Below are 17,669 nucleotides of genomic sequence, written 5' to 3'. Positions count from 1 at the left end.
AAAAAAAATACTTCACATATCTACTTTCTGTAGTTATAGTATCAGTCTTCTACATTGTCAAGTAATTGGCCGTGTTGCAGCCATATTGGAATGCCTTGCAAGATGCAGCAGATTCTGGATGACAAAAGGACAAAGCTGTTGTCACTCCCTCCCTCCCTACCTCCATCCCAATACTACTTGTGTTGCACCTGTTCTGACTGTGTGTAATTTAAATGATGCAATGCATTGATGAACAAGTTTTGAATGCTGGCATAAAAATATTTTGTTTCCCAAACAGGCAATTGGAAACGCAAAAACAACAAGAAATGACAACAGTAGTCGATTTGGTAAATACATAGAGATCAGTTTCAGTCACGGGTATCACATAATTGGAGCCAATATGAGAACATATCTGTTGGAGAAATCGAGAGTGGTATTCCAGGTAAAGAATGCTTTCCCCAGTACTTTGAGAAATCTGTAAATGTCTCCTGACCTTGTTCTTGCCCAGACTTTAAAAAAAAAGTCTCCTGTATATTAACAATGGCTTTGTAGATAATTGAAAATGAGCAATGACAATAGAGAAAACACAAAAGGGGTGATTCTCTGAGCCCCGCGCCGGCCGGAGAATGGCTGCAACCGTGCCCCGACGACGGTGTGCGATTCTCCGAGGTGCGGAGAATCAGCGCCATTTGCGCTGGCACGTGCGGCGTGGCCGCGGGCCGCTGGATGGGCCGAGCGGCTGCGCCTTTCACGCCTGGTCGCTGCCGGTGGGAACTCTGCAGGAACGGTCAGGGGACAGCCTGAGGGGGGGGGTTGGGTCGGGGCCGGTGCGCGTAAGAAGTCCCCTACGTATGTGCAGGTTGGCGAAGCTGGAGCGGCATGAACCACTCCAGCGCTGTGCTAGCCCCCCATGGGGGCCAGAATCCATTGTGCCCGGGCCCAGTTTGCACCGTCGTGAAACGCGACGGTGCGAACACTTGGGCCCAATATTGGAGAATCACCCCCAAAGTACTTACTTTTTTTTTTCTTTCATTTACTTTTCCAAGATTTAGTCTCCAATGCAACAAATATACAGTGTGCATCATCTAAACTTTTTGTATTCAAACTAATTGGCTTACTTCTCCAAGATCTACAGTGTAATGTTCAATGGCTTGATTGATCTGTTGGATATTCTGGTAACTGATCTCTGTAAATGCACTTGATTGTTCAGTTCCAGGAAGACCTGAGGCTCTGAGCTGATCCTGAAGAGTTCTAAGATATTTGTCAATAAACCTGTTGTAGATTTGGAATAGGCAATCTAAATAACTTAAGCTAAAGCAATGTCGTTGACTTTCAACAACATTTTTTTGAATCTGTTGGCCCACAATGCCAACTGGTGCTTTAGGCAGAAAGGCATATAGGAAAACTAACTCTTCCGACTGCTTGAATTAATTAAAAAAATTTTTTTTTAATAAATGTTTTTATTCAGTTTTCATATTTTATATTGAACAAATTACAAATTGTTAGGAGAAAAAAAAACAAAAAAAAAAAAAACAAACACTCAAAAATTAACATACATATTTACAGGTAAGCATCTTCGTAGTAGTAACTGCGCCCCCCCCCCCCCCCCTCAACATGTTTATTTAGTTTGGTTTTGGGCCTTAGCTAGCCATCGAACCCCCGTAACGAACCTGTAGCCCCCCCCCCCCCTCCCGCTACCTTCCCCCGACTATTCTTCCTCTTGTACATTGGCCACAAATAGGTCCCGGAACAGTTGCATGAATGGCTCCCACGTTCTGTGGAAGCCGTCGTCCGACCCTCGGATGGCAAATTTGATTTTCTCCATTTGGAGAGATTCCGAGAGGTCGGACAGCCAGTCTGCAGCTCTGGGCGGTGCTGCTGACCGCCAGCCAAACAGGATTCTACGGCGGGCGATCAGGGAGGCAAAGGCAAGGGCATCCGCCCTCCTCCCCAGGAATAGATCGGGCTGTTCTGAAACCCCGAAGACCGCCACTATCGGGCATGGCTCCACCCTCACTCCCACCACTTTGGACATTACCTCGAAGAAGGCTGTCCAGTACTCCACGAGTCTGGGGCAAGACCAGAACATGTGGGCGTGGTTGGCCGGGCCTCTTTGGCACCGTTCACATCTGTCTTCCACCTCCGGGAAGAACCTACTCATACGGGTTCTTGTTAAGTGGGCTCTATGTACCACTTTTAGTTGCATCAGGCTGAGCCTTGCGCACGTGGAGGTGGAGTTGACCCTATGCAGTGCTTCGCTCCAGAGTCCCCACCCGATCTCCATCCCCAGGTCGTCCTCCCATTTCCTCCTTGTTGCGTCCAGTACGGTGTCGTCCCTATCTACCAGTCGGTCATACATGTCACTACAGTTCCCTTTCTCTAGGATACTTGCGTCCAGTAGGTCTTCCAGTAGTGTCTGTCGTGGCGGTTGTGGGTACGTCCTTGTCTCCTTTCGTAGGAAGTTTTTGAGCTGCAGGTACCGTAGCTCGTTCCCCCCAGCTAGCTGAAATTTCTCTGTCAGTTCGTCCAGTGTTGCGATCCTGTCGTCCGTGTATAGGTCCCTGACTGTCAGTGTCTAATTTAAAAAAAATGTTGGTCCTGCATTTTAGTGTTTTGTAAATGTTCACTGGTGAGTTGGGGTTCGGTTTTATTTGGGTTGCTAATAGGGTGTTGTGGTCAGATTTTAGATCCACACTGCCATCTGATTTATTTACCGAGATATATCTGATATGGTGCACAGCAAACTGGTGAATACGTAACATGCCCCGCTGCTAAAAGAATGTATAATTCCTTTCTCCAAGAGCTTTTTCTGCAAGATTGCTGATCATTTGTTTTATCTCCATTGGCCAATGTGGAACAGTATTTCTTTATCTAATTAAAAGTATGGCGTGCAATCTGTTGAAAAATCATTTGTGCCATTCTTTTTTCCTGATTTGGCGGAAGTAACTATTGTTAGGATGCCGAGAAACTGCATCCTTCATTGAAACTTCTGGCAAGTCTGTTGGTCAGTTTACCAGACCTCGACTATCTCCCAATAATAAGCCCCTTATTTCATTTCATTTTCATTTCATTTTGATGCCCCACTGCCCTGTGTAGCCTGTGCACTTGTCCCCTTGTGCCCAAGGCCTATTCCCAAGTCTAATGCCGTCCTCTTTTCCCAAATTCCCATTTGTTCAGAACTTGCTGCTTTAGTCCCAAATTGATCCTGCTACTGCTAGTTCCAGTTCACAAGATTTGAGTTGCATTTATAATGTGATAATTTTGCAATATTGCTTCATTTTGCAGACTCGTGAGGAGAGAAATTATCATATATTCTATCAGCTCTGTGCGTCAGCTACACTGGCTGAACTTTCTGAATTGGATCTTGGTAAGTGTTGGCTATGAGGCATGTGAAGCATTAACATAAATGGGTACGTACCAGTGGTTGTAGAATATACTGGATTGTCGGCCTGCAATTTTTCATAATCATGTACACACAGTTATGATGTAATATATTACATTATTAAGGAATTGTTGTTTTGTCTACTGTTGTGGCACCACATGAAGTCAGGTTCTTGTGAGTTGCAGGTAGTTCTGCTTACCAACAAATGAATGCCTGAAAAGCCCACTAAAGATCAATGATTGAGAGGACCCTGCCACAACTGATTTCAGTCTCTGTTTCTGGATCGCTTCAGACCATTTGCTGTAATTTCTTCCCCTTTTTTATGACCTTTTAATCAAGAGTACAAGTGATACCATGTATCATTTCTACCCTAATTTACTCAAGACACGTGTCTGTGTAATGCAATTTGGAGTGCAGGGTCATGGTGAAGTCACCTGTTGCTATGTTTTGATTCTGTTTTTGTGTCAAGGTTTTGCTCCATAAATTATTTTCAATCTTGCTCTTGATTCATTAAGAAGCTATCATTGAGTTCAGGAAACATTGTGTTGGAATATACTTCCTTCGGGAACAAGAGTAAAGATACCATTGGCATAAACTTCTTCTTTTAAGGATACAGATTATATGTAACTGTATTTGTGCTCGCAATCCTTCACAAATAACCATGTCTCTTCAAAGCTATACAATGAATTATTATGAAAGAGCACTAGTGTCACCACAACATATGACATCTGATAATCTAGGAATTTTTAGGCTTACAATTACTCAAATTTCTAACATTTGTACAACTTGAACAAATGATTTTGGTAGGGTTACAGGAGATAGGTCCGGGTTTACCACCTGTTGGTGAGCCATTTTGTTTCTTCGGACATTACTGTTAACACTGGGTTACTACTGAAACTTGCAGAAGGAAATGTCTAATTTCACAGCGGGTGTGGCGCAGTGGTTAGTACTGCTGCCTCACGGCGCTGAGGACCCAGGTTCGATCCCGGCCCTGGGTCACTGTCCGTGTGGAGTTTGCACATTCACCCCGCGTCTGCGTGGGTCTCGCACCCACAACCGAAGATGTGCAGGGTAGGTGAATTGGCCACACTAAACTGCCTCTTATTTAAAAAAAAAAAAAATTCACACTGTAATCATAAGTTGTATTATCTATGACTTTGCAGGTAATGCCGAGAATTACTTCTATATTAATCAAGGAGGTGATATTTATGTTGATGATAAAGATGATGCTGCAGACTTTCAAAAAACTCGAAATGCCTTCTCTATGTTGGGTAAGTAGTGTTATGGGCCAGGGTTTGGAAAACCCCAAACTCCTGACCTCTTACCTTTTTGTTGAATTTGGCTAGGATGAGCATAAGAGCCTTCCTTTCAGGTGTTATTCAACGGACCTCTTGGGTGCTTTTAATCAAAAAAACAAACTTTACTCAGAATTTAGTTAACATTTGTATAAACACACACAGCAGGAATTGCTGTCCATTACAAACATAAAGATCCCACACAGCTACAATAATCTATCTATAACCCTTAAAGAATTCTCCTTTAACTGTTCCAATTCAATGACAAAATCCAAGTAAAACCAGAAACCCCTTTTCAAAGGTGTGGCCCAGCACACTGCATTCTCACTTGTATAAGGCAGTTGTTATTGATACTCTGTTCCCCTTTTCAAACAGCAGATTTGAATTATTTCCAGAAAGCATTTACCTTTTAAGTTACCAAGCAGTCTGGAACAGCTTTTAAAATGAAGATAGAGACAGGCTAAAAAAAAACTTCTGTTCTCTGTCTGAGTCCACAGCAGCCAAATGTGAAAGTGAAACCCAAAATCTCTCATGCTCAGCTCCACCCACGTAAATGACATCACTGAAGCCATGTGATTGCATTAATTATGCATGGTAATCTCCTGTTACAAACATCCAGCCTTGGGTGACAGTCTGTGTGGCGTTTGCACATTCTCCATGGTTGCATGGGGCTGCTCAGGTTACCCCCAACAGTCAAAAAGATGTGCAGGTTAGGTGGGTTGGCCATCAGATGCCCAGGTTACGTGGGGTTATGGAGATGGGGCAAAAAATATTTCTTTTAAAAAATAATTTAAAAAATAAATTTGTACCCAATTCATTTTTTCCCCCCAATTTAAGGGGCAATTTAGCGTGGCCAATCCACCTACCCAGCACATCTTTGGGTTGTGGGGGTGAAACCCATGCAAACACGGGGAGAATGTGCAATCTCCACACAGACAGTGACCCAGAGCCGGGATCGAACCTGGAACCTCGGCACCATGAGGCATCAGGGCTAACCCACTGAGCCACCGTGCTGCCCCCAAAAATATTTCTAACTGCAAGAATCAGAACCAGGTTTTACCATCACGGGCGGCACAGTGTGCAATTCTGGCCTCGGGTAACTGTCCGTATTGAGTTTGTGTAGTCTAGTTTAAGGGCTTGTTGGGATAGGGCGGGGAGTGAACTTGGGTGGAGTGCTCTTTGAGACAGTTGATGCAGACTTGATGGGCCAAATGGCTGCTCCTGCACTGTTAGGATTCTATGCACTGTTCAGAATCTACGTTCTATCACTGCATGATATTTTACAATATGTAGGCACAGGAATCCATTTTGTGTACCTAGGAGTGTTTTCAGAGGCTGTTGAGTTGATCTGGCTTCCACGTGGGGGAGTCCCTTAATTACAGCTCAGCTAACACACCGACCCACGGAGGCAGCAACTCTGATAAAAACAATCTTTATTTGCCAATATATAATGGGAGAGCAATCTGGGGCAGATTAACTCTACGTTACATTGCTTTAGATTCAACAATTATACAATTTCCAAAAATCAGCAGCCCTGCTTCAGCTGGACTTATCCAATCTTTGTGGCTGCAGATTACATCGACCAATAAAATTGCTTTTGGGCAACCTGGGGCTGTGTGGCTAGCTCATGCATCTGCGGGGCCTTACTCATGGTGTTCTGATGTTTCCCAGACTCCTCTTCTCCACTGTCCTTGATGTGTTGTATGAACCGTCTTTATCTTGCTTCTGTCTCTGAATGGTGCTATATTATCATTGTCTGGCTGTTTGGAACTGAAGATAAGGAATATTCCTGCTGAGCTGAAGAACCTGCATTCCGTACGTGTCTGTCCTTCCTAGGAGTGTGGTCAGGTCTGGTTGGTCTAGGTCCCATCATGCTTAGTGTGCAATTCACTATTCTCGGTGGCCGTACCCACAAGTGTGTTGTCTGTTACTCGGGTTTATGTTTGTTTGCTACTGATCCTGTTGGTCTTATCTATAGAACATAGTGTTTTGAACAAAGTGTTAGAGGTTCAAAGGAGGAGATGAGGGGCGCAATTTAACATAAATGAAAATGTCCCGTGTCGAGCGCGATTAGCCAGATATTTCCCTGTGCTGGCAGTGCCGAGAACGACTCTGCTGTCAAATGGGACTCTGCTTTATGATACAGTAGCACTGTTGCTTCACAGGTTCGATTCCTGGATTGGGTTACTAGTCTGAGGCGTCTGCACGTTCACCCAGTATCTGCGTGGGTTTCCTCTGGGTGCTCCGGTTTCCTCCAACGAGTCCCGAAAGATGTGCTGTTAGGCAATTTGGACATTCTGAATTCTTCCTCCTGTGTACCCAAACAGGTGCTGGAATATAGCGACTTGGGGCTTTTCACAGTAACTTTATTGCAGTGTTAATGTAAGCCTTCTTGTGGCAATAAAGATTATTATAATTATTCATTTTGGGGCCTCAGCGAGGAACGCCCTGCCGAGGCTGAACTCCGTCCCATTTCCTGCAGTGGAAGAGATCGTTGGTGCAGAAATCTGGGATCTCTAGACCTCCCCACCCCACCTCAGCTCATCTATAAGGTGGTCAGTGAGCCCCCTGCATCCCACCTCGTGTGTTAGGGTACTCCTGGGCCCGATTATCAGTGTAGCCAAAATGCCACTGCCACTCTGAGGCTGGCACCCAGATGGCATTGACAGGGTACCACCCGGCACAGAACCCAACCACCCAGGGGCGCTCAATCGCCTGCGACCCCCACGTTTGGGGATCAGGGCTAACTGGCGCGCTCTTGATGTCTCGGAGGCACGGGGGTTAGATCTTAACTGGGGTAATTCCGGGGATTGCATATTCAAGTGAGCCTTGCTGCATACTTGAATATGCTAATTTAGGTCCTGCTAATTTAGGTCCCGCCCATTGTGGGAAGGATCAGATTGCGACGTCTCGCGAGATCCCTTTAGATTTTGTGAGGCGCAGCAAGCTGGGTAAATCTCGCGAAAGGCCTCTCGTGAAATTTACCAGTCACTTGTCGGGCACGACGTGGCCTCTAGGTTGCGCCCAAGGTGTAAACTTTGCATTTACCCTCTTGAAAGATAGACTCAAGAAATTAACTTTTGAAGAGCTTTGCTCCGATGAGGGAAGATCAAAGGGGAAAAACTGTACAGCAGGATGTGATTAAACCTTTTGTAAGGGTAGCTGTTTCAGACCTCTGCCACAGGGGGAATAGCTTTTTAACTCCCAAGCAGTTTTTGTGAAGGAAGTCGGTCTTGAAAAGCCAGTTTTATTTTTATCTCTGAAGCAAACCCCAGAGAGGTATAACTGCCTGGCGTGGTATCGTTAAAACAAAGATGTTGTGGAATGTTCAGGGAGAATTAGCTCTGGTGCAATGAAGAGTGTTTGTAATTGGGTAATGGTAACGATACTGTCTATAGCCATTGTCCTATTTAAGGGTACTTCTAGTTTATGGCATTGTTTTATTGCTTAAACATTTTTATTTAAAATCCATGAAACTTTGGGACATGATTCTCTAGATTTCAAACCTTTCCTCCTGTTGTATCAAATTGCAAAATACTGTTGAGGGCAATATTAAGTTTTTCAAGTTTCCCTTCAGGAATAACACTGCATTTGCCATCAGCCGTGCTCTTTGAACATTGTGCTGTGACTATGGATCATGTTGGTCATGGTTGTGTTATTGTAAGAATTGATGGGCAGACAGATAGCAAGACACCTGAAAAGCCCTTGGCTATAGGAGATAAAATGAACCAATGTTTGGAGCGGTTTGTTGCACAGATTTCGAGGAGACTTGGGGGAGGGTTGTGGGAGACATAAAGGTTTCCTGAGTTGTTTGTGCTGCCAGGGTTGGTGGGACGCAATAATCATCTCATCTAGGATAACCCTTGCCTTTTAGTGTAACTTCTGTTGCTTGATAAATTTATCCTGGTACCACTGCATCAAGTGTCCCCTTTCTATCTTTCCACCCGCCCCACAATTTTTTGTGTGGCCTATATCTGTTGCATTTGTGACCTGAAACCCTGTTTTCCCCTGCTTGTGATTGCATTCATCTCTGCTCCTGAATTTTCATTTTGGGATGAGGGAAGAAGAGATTACATGAGAATTAAACAAATATATATATCATGCCAATTGATTAGAATAGTTACAGACTTCTCCAAATATAATGGTAAGGCTCAAAATCAATGACTGGGCTGTGGAACTAAAGGAATGGGCAAGGCGGAAAACACTTCTGCTATGATCCGGGTAATGGTTTTTAAATAGACAAGGATATTTAATGACATTGGGGTCAGATGCCCAGAGCAAGACTCAGGACAGATTGTGTCCAGAGTACAATGTACTTAACATGGGGTCCTGGATGTAATGGTTTCAAGAGAAATTGAATACTGATTTATTTTTTTTTCTCTCCAAGTCACTCAAGCAAGTGACACTTCATCAAAACATTAAGCACAAAGGAGAGCTGTGCTGGAAAGCATGAAGATAAAAGTACAAAAAATTGAAACTCTCGTTGGTTTTGCCATTCCCAGTCTCCTAAATAATGACAGGGGAATGCTGTTCCTGCTGTCTTGGTCAAAGGGGCTAGTTTAGCACAGTGGGCTTGTAATGCAGAACAAGGCCAGCAGCGCGGGTTCAATTCCCGTCCCGGCCTCCCCGACCAGGGGCTTTTCACAGTAACTTAATTGAAGCCTACTTGTGACAATAAGATTATTATTATTATTATTATTATTATTATTATTATTGTTGTTATTCCTACAACCAATCTGAAGACTTCCAATTGGAATCTAGTTTTGATGTAACTCATAGCAATGGAATGTAACTGGTTTTGATTGACTAGTGTTTATGGGTACACATTTCTCTTGAGGAATTTAAGTTGTGGAGAATCTGAGTTTAAATGTTTAAAAGTAAAGAAAGGCTTTGAGTCATGAAGCTTAAATTGTTTCTTATTTTGTGTTGGAATCCCCTTGTCTTTTATAAGTAAGTTTAAGCTTAAAATGATAGGACCTACATGTGCATCTTTTAATAATTCATGGAAAGGTTTGGGCGGCGGGAGAGTGAGCATTAGACCTTCTTGGCCCTCCATAATAACATTTGTGGATGTTTTGTAAGTGTTGGTTCTGGGCAGGGTATGCAGTGGATCTGTCTTTTTGTTCTGTCCCTTGCTCTCCCATTCCTCACCAGCCCCCCAACCTTTTTTTGAAGCATTCCCCTCTCTGATATTGAGGACTGGGAAAATCTAGAGTAAGGGCGATAACTGCTCTTTATTTCAAGTTTAGGTTTCCCCTGAGACTGTTGATTTACAATTTTCCTATTTGCTGCATGGAAATCTACTTGATGGGTTTTATTTTTTGAGTATGAAAGCTGACCTGACTTCATTAGTGGTGATTTTGCATTCATTGGACGTTTATTAAATAGCTGTTTGCCATAAGAGAAGTAAAAAAATGAATCTTCCATCTTATGGTTGTTTTATTTTTGCAGTTTAAATGTGATGTGGTTTGTGTTAAAGTGATGATTCCAGCTTTAAGGACGACTCTTGCCCTATTACAGAAATTAATTTTAATTGTTTCTTCAGAATCCTTAGACATTGATCTGAACAACATCCTACCAGTTTGCGATCAGCATGTAATATTTTTCTTATTGTGGGATAGAATTTTCTTATTTTTCCTAGCAATGTGTGAACTTTATCATGGACTCTTTGCCCAGCACAAAATACTGCTCCAGGATCCAATTTTAATTGTTACTTCTGAGTGCTGTCCAGAAACAAAATATTATTTTAAAAAAAATTTAGTGTACCCAATCATTAGGGGCTGGTTTAGCTCACTCAGCTAAATCGCTGGCTTTTAAAGCAGACCAAGCAGGCCAGCAGCACGGTTCGATTCCCGTACCAGCCTCCCCGGACAGGCGCCGGAATGTGGCGACTAGGGGCTTTTCACAGTAACTTCATTGAAGCCTACTCCTGACAATAAGCGATTTTCATTTCATTTCATTTTCATTTTTCCAATTAAGGGACAATTTAGAATGGCCAATCCACCTAGCTTGCACATTTTTGGGTTGTGGGGGCGAAACCCACGCAAACACGGGGAGAATGTGCAAACTCCACACGGACAGTGACCCAGAGCCGGGATCGAACCTGGGACCTCAGCGCCGTGAGGCCGCAGTGCTAACCCACTGCACTGCCGTGGTGCTCCCCAGAAACAAAATATTGCTCTGTATGTAGCAGCTGATTTGTTTTTTACAATCCAAGCATGGAATACCTACAGTGCAGAAGGAGACCATTCGGCCCACCTAACGTGCGCATACATCTTTGGATTGTGGGAGGAACCCTGAGCACCCGGAGAAATCCCATGCAAACACTGGGAGAAAGTGCAAACTCCACTTTGCAGGGTAGCATGGTGGTTAGCATAAATGCTTCACAGCTCCAGGGTCCCAGGTTCGATTCCCAGCTGGGTCACTGTCTGTGTGGAGTCTGCACGTCCTCCCCCTGTGTGCGTGGGTTTCCTCCGGGTGCTCCGGTTTCCTCCCACAGTCCAAAGATGTGCGGGTTAGGTGGATTGGCCATGCTAAATTGCCCGTAGTGTCCGAATAAAAGTAAGGTTAAGAGGGGGGTTGTTGGGTTCCGGGTATAGGGTGGATACGTGGGTTTGAGTAGGGTGATCATGGCTCGGCACAACATTGAGGGCTGAAGGGCCTGTTCTGTGCTGTACTGTTCTATGTTCTATGTTCTATGTTCCACACAGTCACCCAGGGCAGGAATTTAACCTGGGTCCTTGGCGCTGTGAGGCAGCAGTGCTAACCACTGTGCCACCCTGCATGTTAAGAGTGTTGCCATTTTGGGAAAATCTATTGAAATGAATTTTATTAAATAAAGGGTTGATATTCCTTTCAGTAAGTCCAGATGTATGTTTTATGCATGTTTTATATGCATAAAACAGTGTCACAAATTAAGGGTCTTTTCTTTGCTGTTTTATATATCTGGAGTCTGACCCCCTTCTTATAAGCATGATACAATTCGAAGCATGAGATTCCTGCCAAATGCTCACCAGTTGGGGCTGGTAGTGATGTTGTTTTGCTTCCCTGGGCATCCAGGATTGTGTATTTGTGTATCTGCCTTGGTGACGAGAGGTGTCCAACTTGCGCAGCCATTAGCTTTGGGATTTTATGCCAAGAAATTGAAGGTTCAACTACCAAATATGTGTTCATTTATTTTATTTGATGTTCATAAAGCTAAATTCAGATTTCAAAGTAATGGGTATCAGTATCTAACTCTACATGGGAGTTTGCATTCTTACTAGGAATCTTACCGTTTCAAACTGTAATTAAATTACACAACAGCAGCTCCTTTGTTTCTCCGCATGTCAACACGCAGGAACATCTTTCTGTAAGATGCTGTACTGTGTAAAGGTGTTAAAGCTGCCATTGCCTTCAATGGGTTTCTGTTTTAGTTTCTCTCCCTATGGCAACCAGATCACATGGGCATGTCTCTTGAGCTGAAGTGTTTATCCAGAGCTCTGCTTTACTTTAGGGGCAGCAGGGTAGCATGGTGGTTAGCATAAATGCTTCACAGCTCCAGGGTCCCAGGTTCGATTCCCGGCTGGGTCACTGTCTGTGCGGAGTCTGCACGTCCTCCCCCTGTGTGTGCGTGGGTTTCCTCCGGGTGCTCCGGTTTCCTCCCACAGTCCAAAGATGTGCGGGTTAGGTGGATTGGCCATGCTAAATTGCCCATAGTGTCCTAATAAAAGTAGGGTTAAGGGGGAGGTTGTTGGGTTACGGGTATAGGGTGGATACGTGTGTTTGAGTAGGGTGATCATGGCTCGGCACAACATTGAGGGCCGAAGGGCCTGTTCTGTGCTGTACTGTTCTATGTTCTATGTTCTATGTTGTACTTTGAGTTAACATCAGACTTCATGAGTAACTGTCTTGTAAAGTTCAGCAATATGTATGAGGGATTAAATATTATTTATCAATATTTTCCAGGTATCTCTGACTCTTATCAAGTAGAAATTTTTCAGATTATAGCTTCTGTTCTTCACTTGGGAAATATAAACTTTCAATCAAATGACCGTGATGGTGAAAATAGCTTTGTTAATGTAAGTTCACTTTACAATCTTAGTTTTATGTTTGGCAAGACCACCTTTGCTGTGTACACATCACCTACTGTAATTGCCTATAAGCGAGTGCACTTCAAAGAGTATTTCGATGTGCAGTGATTTGGAATGTCATGAAGCCTGCTAAGGCTTTACATCAGCAACAACTAGTTCAAATTAAATAACACGTTCAATGTTTCTGTATAGCTTCCCTTTTGTGCAAATTATTTCATTTTAATTCTAACAACTGTATTTCAAAATTAGAATGAATCCCTCTGATCTGAACTCTTTGCAAAGGTATTAAACCCATCCACTTGCTCACCAAATTATCTTGTTCTGGAGGTCTAATGTGTCCTTCCGACATAGTCCTGACTAATATGGTATATGATTTTCGTCTATGAAAGATGGAATGAAAATTATAGAATGATAGAATCTAGCCTCCCTGGGTGGTTTTGGGACCTTGGCAACAGGCAATGTCAATGAGCCCACGGCTGCTTTAATATCACTTTGGCATGTTGGCCTGCCAAAGGTAGCCTTGTTGCTGGTGACCTGCCTATGGGTTTATGGTCATGCAAACGTATAATAAAAGTAGGCCATTTGGCCCCTCAAGCCTGCTCTGCCATTCAATAAGATCATGGCTGATCTGTTTATTTTGAATTCCACATTCCCATCTACCCCACTAACCTTGGATTCCTTGCCTAATCAGAATCTATCTACCCCCACATTTTTCAAAGAAAAAATTCAATGCCCCGCCTCACTGCCTTCTGTATGTATGTATGTTCTAAAAGCTGACCAGGTTTGTGTCATTGGGCAACCCAAAGAAAATTAAGTTGCAAAAATGCAGCGCTACACACAAGACACCCATCACGGTTCAGAATAGTGAAAGGTCCCTGTTTGTTGAAGTTTGCATTTCCTTACTAAAAATGCATTTAGTTTTGAGAACGGACTAACCACTACTATTCATCTTTGTCCAATTCTTTAGTGGAATGAGTTGAAAAGAAGCTTTTGGTGGTGGGGTGGGCGTGGGGGCTGGAGGGTTGAGTATGCTCCAACTCTAAGATTTCTCACGGACTCCTTCAGAGACCAGATTCTATGTTGACATTTGCTGCTTTTACTGAAAGGCCTTGGGAAGCTGATTCAGAATTAGAGATCCAGTCCGGTGGGCCTAGGTAGAGTTCTCATTCAGAGGGTCGGTGCAGACTCGATAGGCTAAATGGCCTCCTGCACTGTAGAGATTTTATGACTTCTATGAGTTGCTGATCTTAGTCTTCTAAATTATTAAAAAGAACAAGTGACCCAAATGTGCTTTTCCTTTGGTCTGCAGTCGAATGATAAACATCTCCATCTATTCTGCAAATTACTGCGACTGGAGAGAAAGCAGTTGGCACATTGGCTTTGTCACCGCAAGCTTGTTACATTAAGTGAAACCTACATCAAAGCAATGACCATAAAACAGGCCACCCGATCCAGGGATGCTCTTGCAAAACATGTTTATGGGCTGCTGTTCAACTGGATTGTGAATCAAATCAATAAAGCATTGAGATCCTCCTCCAAGCAGCATGCGTTCATTGGAGTGTTAGATATTTATGGGTAAGAATGACCAGCTTTTTGCTTAATCCAGTATTTTCAAAAAGAGAACGATCATATTTGTTGTTTAAACTTTTTAAAAATTTGTTTTAGGTTTGAAACTTTCGAAAATAACAGTTTTGAACAGTTTTGCATTAATTATGCAAATGAAAAGCTGCAGCAACAATTTAACTTGGTAAGATTTCTACAAGGAAAGCAATTTAAAGTGCCTTTTGCACAACCCCAACATTACCTGGCCGCCTTCTGTTTTTATCCTGTGACTATTTTTTAAAATAAAATTCTGTTTGAGGGCACACAGAACATTTAACGAAAATATCTTTGGTCATAAGTGGTGCTTTGATATTTCTGGCATCCAAGGTTATTTCCTGAGATGGAGTTTTGCTTGAGCAGGAATTTGTGATTAGAGATGATAAATTTGAATAAGTGTTCACAATCTGGTCATTTGCTGCTTAATGCGGATATTGGGAATATAATGGATGAAAACAGCCCTGCAAGCAGTGACGCATGGTGCATGAACAGCAATGTTCCTTGCGAATCAAATAAATCAGTTCAAATTGTTGGGATCAAAGGGCTTTTTATGTATAATTTTGGGCAGTTCCAACTAAACAACCAGAGTTTGTGGGCACTCAGCATAAAATTGGTAGTTTCTTGGAAGGCCACAGGGGCAATATTAATGGAAGTGACGGGGTTTTGCCTGCTGTCTGGCAAGCCGTTGAGAGTTCCCTTGCTTTTTGGAAATTGAGGCCTTTCCGGGAACTGAACTGGGCAGTGGCAGGTGTTTCTTGCAATCAAAGGACCGTGGGAATTCCCATCCCCCGTGAACTTCCAGTGTAGTACAAGGGTGTTTGGGTTCGTAAGGATTAATACGGGACCGGGAAAATTGTACCACCCGTGTTATAACAAAAGAGTCACGTAGTCAGCATGAAGGTCGTACCTAGTAAGGGCTCCACTTGAACAAGTTGTGTTAATAAACAGTTTATGTTCAACCACATATACCTCCAGACCTCTTGGTGCGACAACAACCTTACAACAGCAATAGCAGGTAAAAGACCCCAAATTCCAGAGAATTAATACATAAAGAAAATACAGTCTGAGTGAAGTGCTGATTTCTATCCCCTCGTTTTGAGGGCAGAAGAAAGATCCACTGTGTAACTGAAAAGGACTCCACCACAACACATGGCGGTCCATTACCAAATCTGATCAAGCAAGAGTCAAAGGACCTAGCCTGACCACAATGGTGAGCAGAATTCACTTAAAAGGCTGAAGTAACATTTTAAAAATAATTGCGGCACTAATCATGCATAACATACAGATTATTCATAATGTGTGGTGTAAGAACGCTACAGCCCTGGTCCAGAGTTGGTGCCATTCTGGTTAGTGGCCAAGCTGCCATACTGCATGGTGGCTGAGGTTGAATGTGTGGGGTGGGGGGAGGGAATAATTTTTTAAACAGCAGCAAGAGCTGAAAATTGCCTTCCATTTGACACTCCACACTTGGAAAAACAGACTATCTGGCCCAAGTGGCTTGTTCTGAGGACTTCCTACATAATGACCAAGTCTTTTTGGCAGTTCCGTAATTGCAATGGGGCATCCTGCTGAAACCTGACAAACGCGGGAAGAAAAATGTTAGTGGAGTATCATTTTGAGAAAAAAACACAAACTCTGCTGAAAATCAGCCATGAATAGTAAATTAAAATGACCAGACCAATTTAAGCTTGTGCAAGGGCCGAAGAAAATGTAAACATTGGCATCATGGAGAATATTTTTTCATCACAGGTGTATGCCGGGTAAGTGGTGTTATGATAGGGTGATGTTAGGAAATTGGATCAAAGATGCAGTGGGAACTTTAAGGATTAAAGTCTGAGGGTAAAGCTGCTAGGACTGAGTCAGAAGTATATGTCCACACCTGGCTGGAGTTGCAACAGACTTAAACTCGTTAATGGGAATAAACAGGATACCCCTGTTCAGCCGGTGTAATTCACTCAAGATCTACTGTCCTCTGGGACGCTCTGATCTGACCAGTGCTATGGGAGCGGCATTTTCAGAACCCCAAAATGTATCATAGAGTTCAACCAACCTCTCCCTGTAATGTATTGTTGCGTTTGAAGCACACGGCTTGGTCTCCAGGTGTGGTATTACAATTATGGACACGGGTTTTTAAACACAAAATAATGTTTATTCCATGAATTCAACTTCACCTTTTAAAATAAACATTGGATCCCTTAACACCCCTTACTTCAAAGATGACCCCGAAAATAATACAACACCAAATAATCCCTCAAAATGTTCCTTCAAACCTCCAAAAGACTTAACACCTTCAAACAGAAACAGATCAGGTTAAAGACATTACTATTGAGTTTAAATCACCCAAATGATTCAGAGATAGTCTTTCATGGCAGAGATCACCGCAGATCCAGCTTACTGCAAACAGACACATCCAAGCTCTTTTCCTCCAAACTGAAACCAAAACACTGCAAAATGGCTGAGCTAAAAACCGAGCTCCACCCACACTCTGACATCACTTCAATAATATGAGCTGCTCCATTTCTTAAAGGTACATTGCTTAAACATCCATTTCTTAAAGGTACTCTCATGACACCAGCCATTAGCCCATTAGTGTCTTATGGCCTCTTTTGTCTGTAAATTGGAGGATAATTGCATATTTAGAGCACGACCTTGTTCCTTTGTGTAAACGGCAGTGGACAATCAAAAACACAAATAGTGATGAGTTCATGTCTGGACACCCCAGATGTTTTGGGGGCTGGGTGCAACTCAGAAAAAGAATCCTGTTCGAACAGGTGGGGGAAGAAGGATTTTGAAAGCCACTGGCAGAGGTCATGAACAGCTGCTACAGAGATGGGCTTTCAAAAAGAGGTCTACTGGTAACTGCGAGGGAATATTTTCTAACAATGCAACTATCACTTCTGCCTGTCTGCAGAAGTGGAGTTGAGAGCTGTATGCTCATTTCACATGCTGTTTAATGGGATCCATGTGTTAGTGTTAGAGATGCATGTAAGCTGGCCTTGTTAGGTTTGAAGTTTATCGTTTGTTTTAATAAAGTTTTTTGTTTATAAAAATAACCAAGCTCTCTTTGATATGTCATCACTCCTGGAGTGAATCGATCTTTCTGCAGTCTTTAAAAATAAAAAATGTTACGGTTCCCGTCCAGTATCTCGGCTACTGTTGGATCTGACCAGGTGTCCATAAGAATAGGAAATCAGAGGAAGCACAAGTTAATATATTATTGTACCTATTTGGTGAAATGACTGGCAGCACCATCAAAAGATTCGGTATAGATGACTCAACTGCATTTTGCTGAAGTCTTTCAAACCTTTGACAACTATTTTAAACTCCCCAGGTTGTGGAGAG

At 43.0% G+C, this 17,669-nt stretch overlaps 1 protein-coding gene across 2 annotated transcripts in view; it reads left to right on the top strand.

The window, feature by feature from the left end:
- LOC119953728 (unconventional myosin-Va-like) overlaps positions 1-17,669 on the top strand; it is a 149,281-nt gene that overhangs the window by 40,845 nt on the left and 90,767 nt on the right. For both annotated transcript variants that reach the window (XM_038778278.1, XM_038778277.1), the window contains exons 6-11: positions 278-421; positions 3,265-3,346; positions 4,525-4,632; positions 12,604-12,716; positions 14,038-14,303; positions 14,394-14,475. In XM_038778278.1, the coding sequence (XP_038634206.1) occupies positions 278-421; positions 3,265-3,346; positions 4,525-4,632; positions 12,604-12,716; positions 14,038-14,303; positions 14,394-14,475 (795 nt within the window). The remainder of the gene's footprint in view (positions 1-277; positions 422-3,264; positions 3,347-4,524; positions 4,633-12,603; positions 12,717-14,037; positions 14,304-14,393; positions 14,476-17,669) is intronic.

This window comes from Scyliorhinus canicula, chromosome 18, assembly GCF_902713615.1.
Source record: "Scyliorhinus canicula chromosome 18, sScyCan1.1, whole genome shotgun sequence".
In the NCBI taxonomy this organism is placed as follows: domain Eukaryota; kingdom Metazoa; phylum Chordata; class Chondrichthyes; order Carcharhiniformes; family Scyliorhinidae; genus Scyliorhinus; species Scyliorhinus canicula.
Note: the sequence above shows the minus strand (reverse complement) of the source record. Positions and strands in the feature narration are given on the sequence as shown.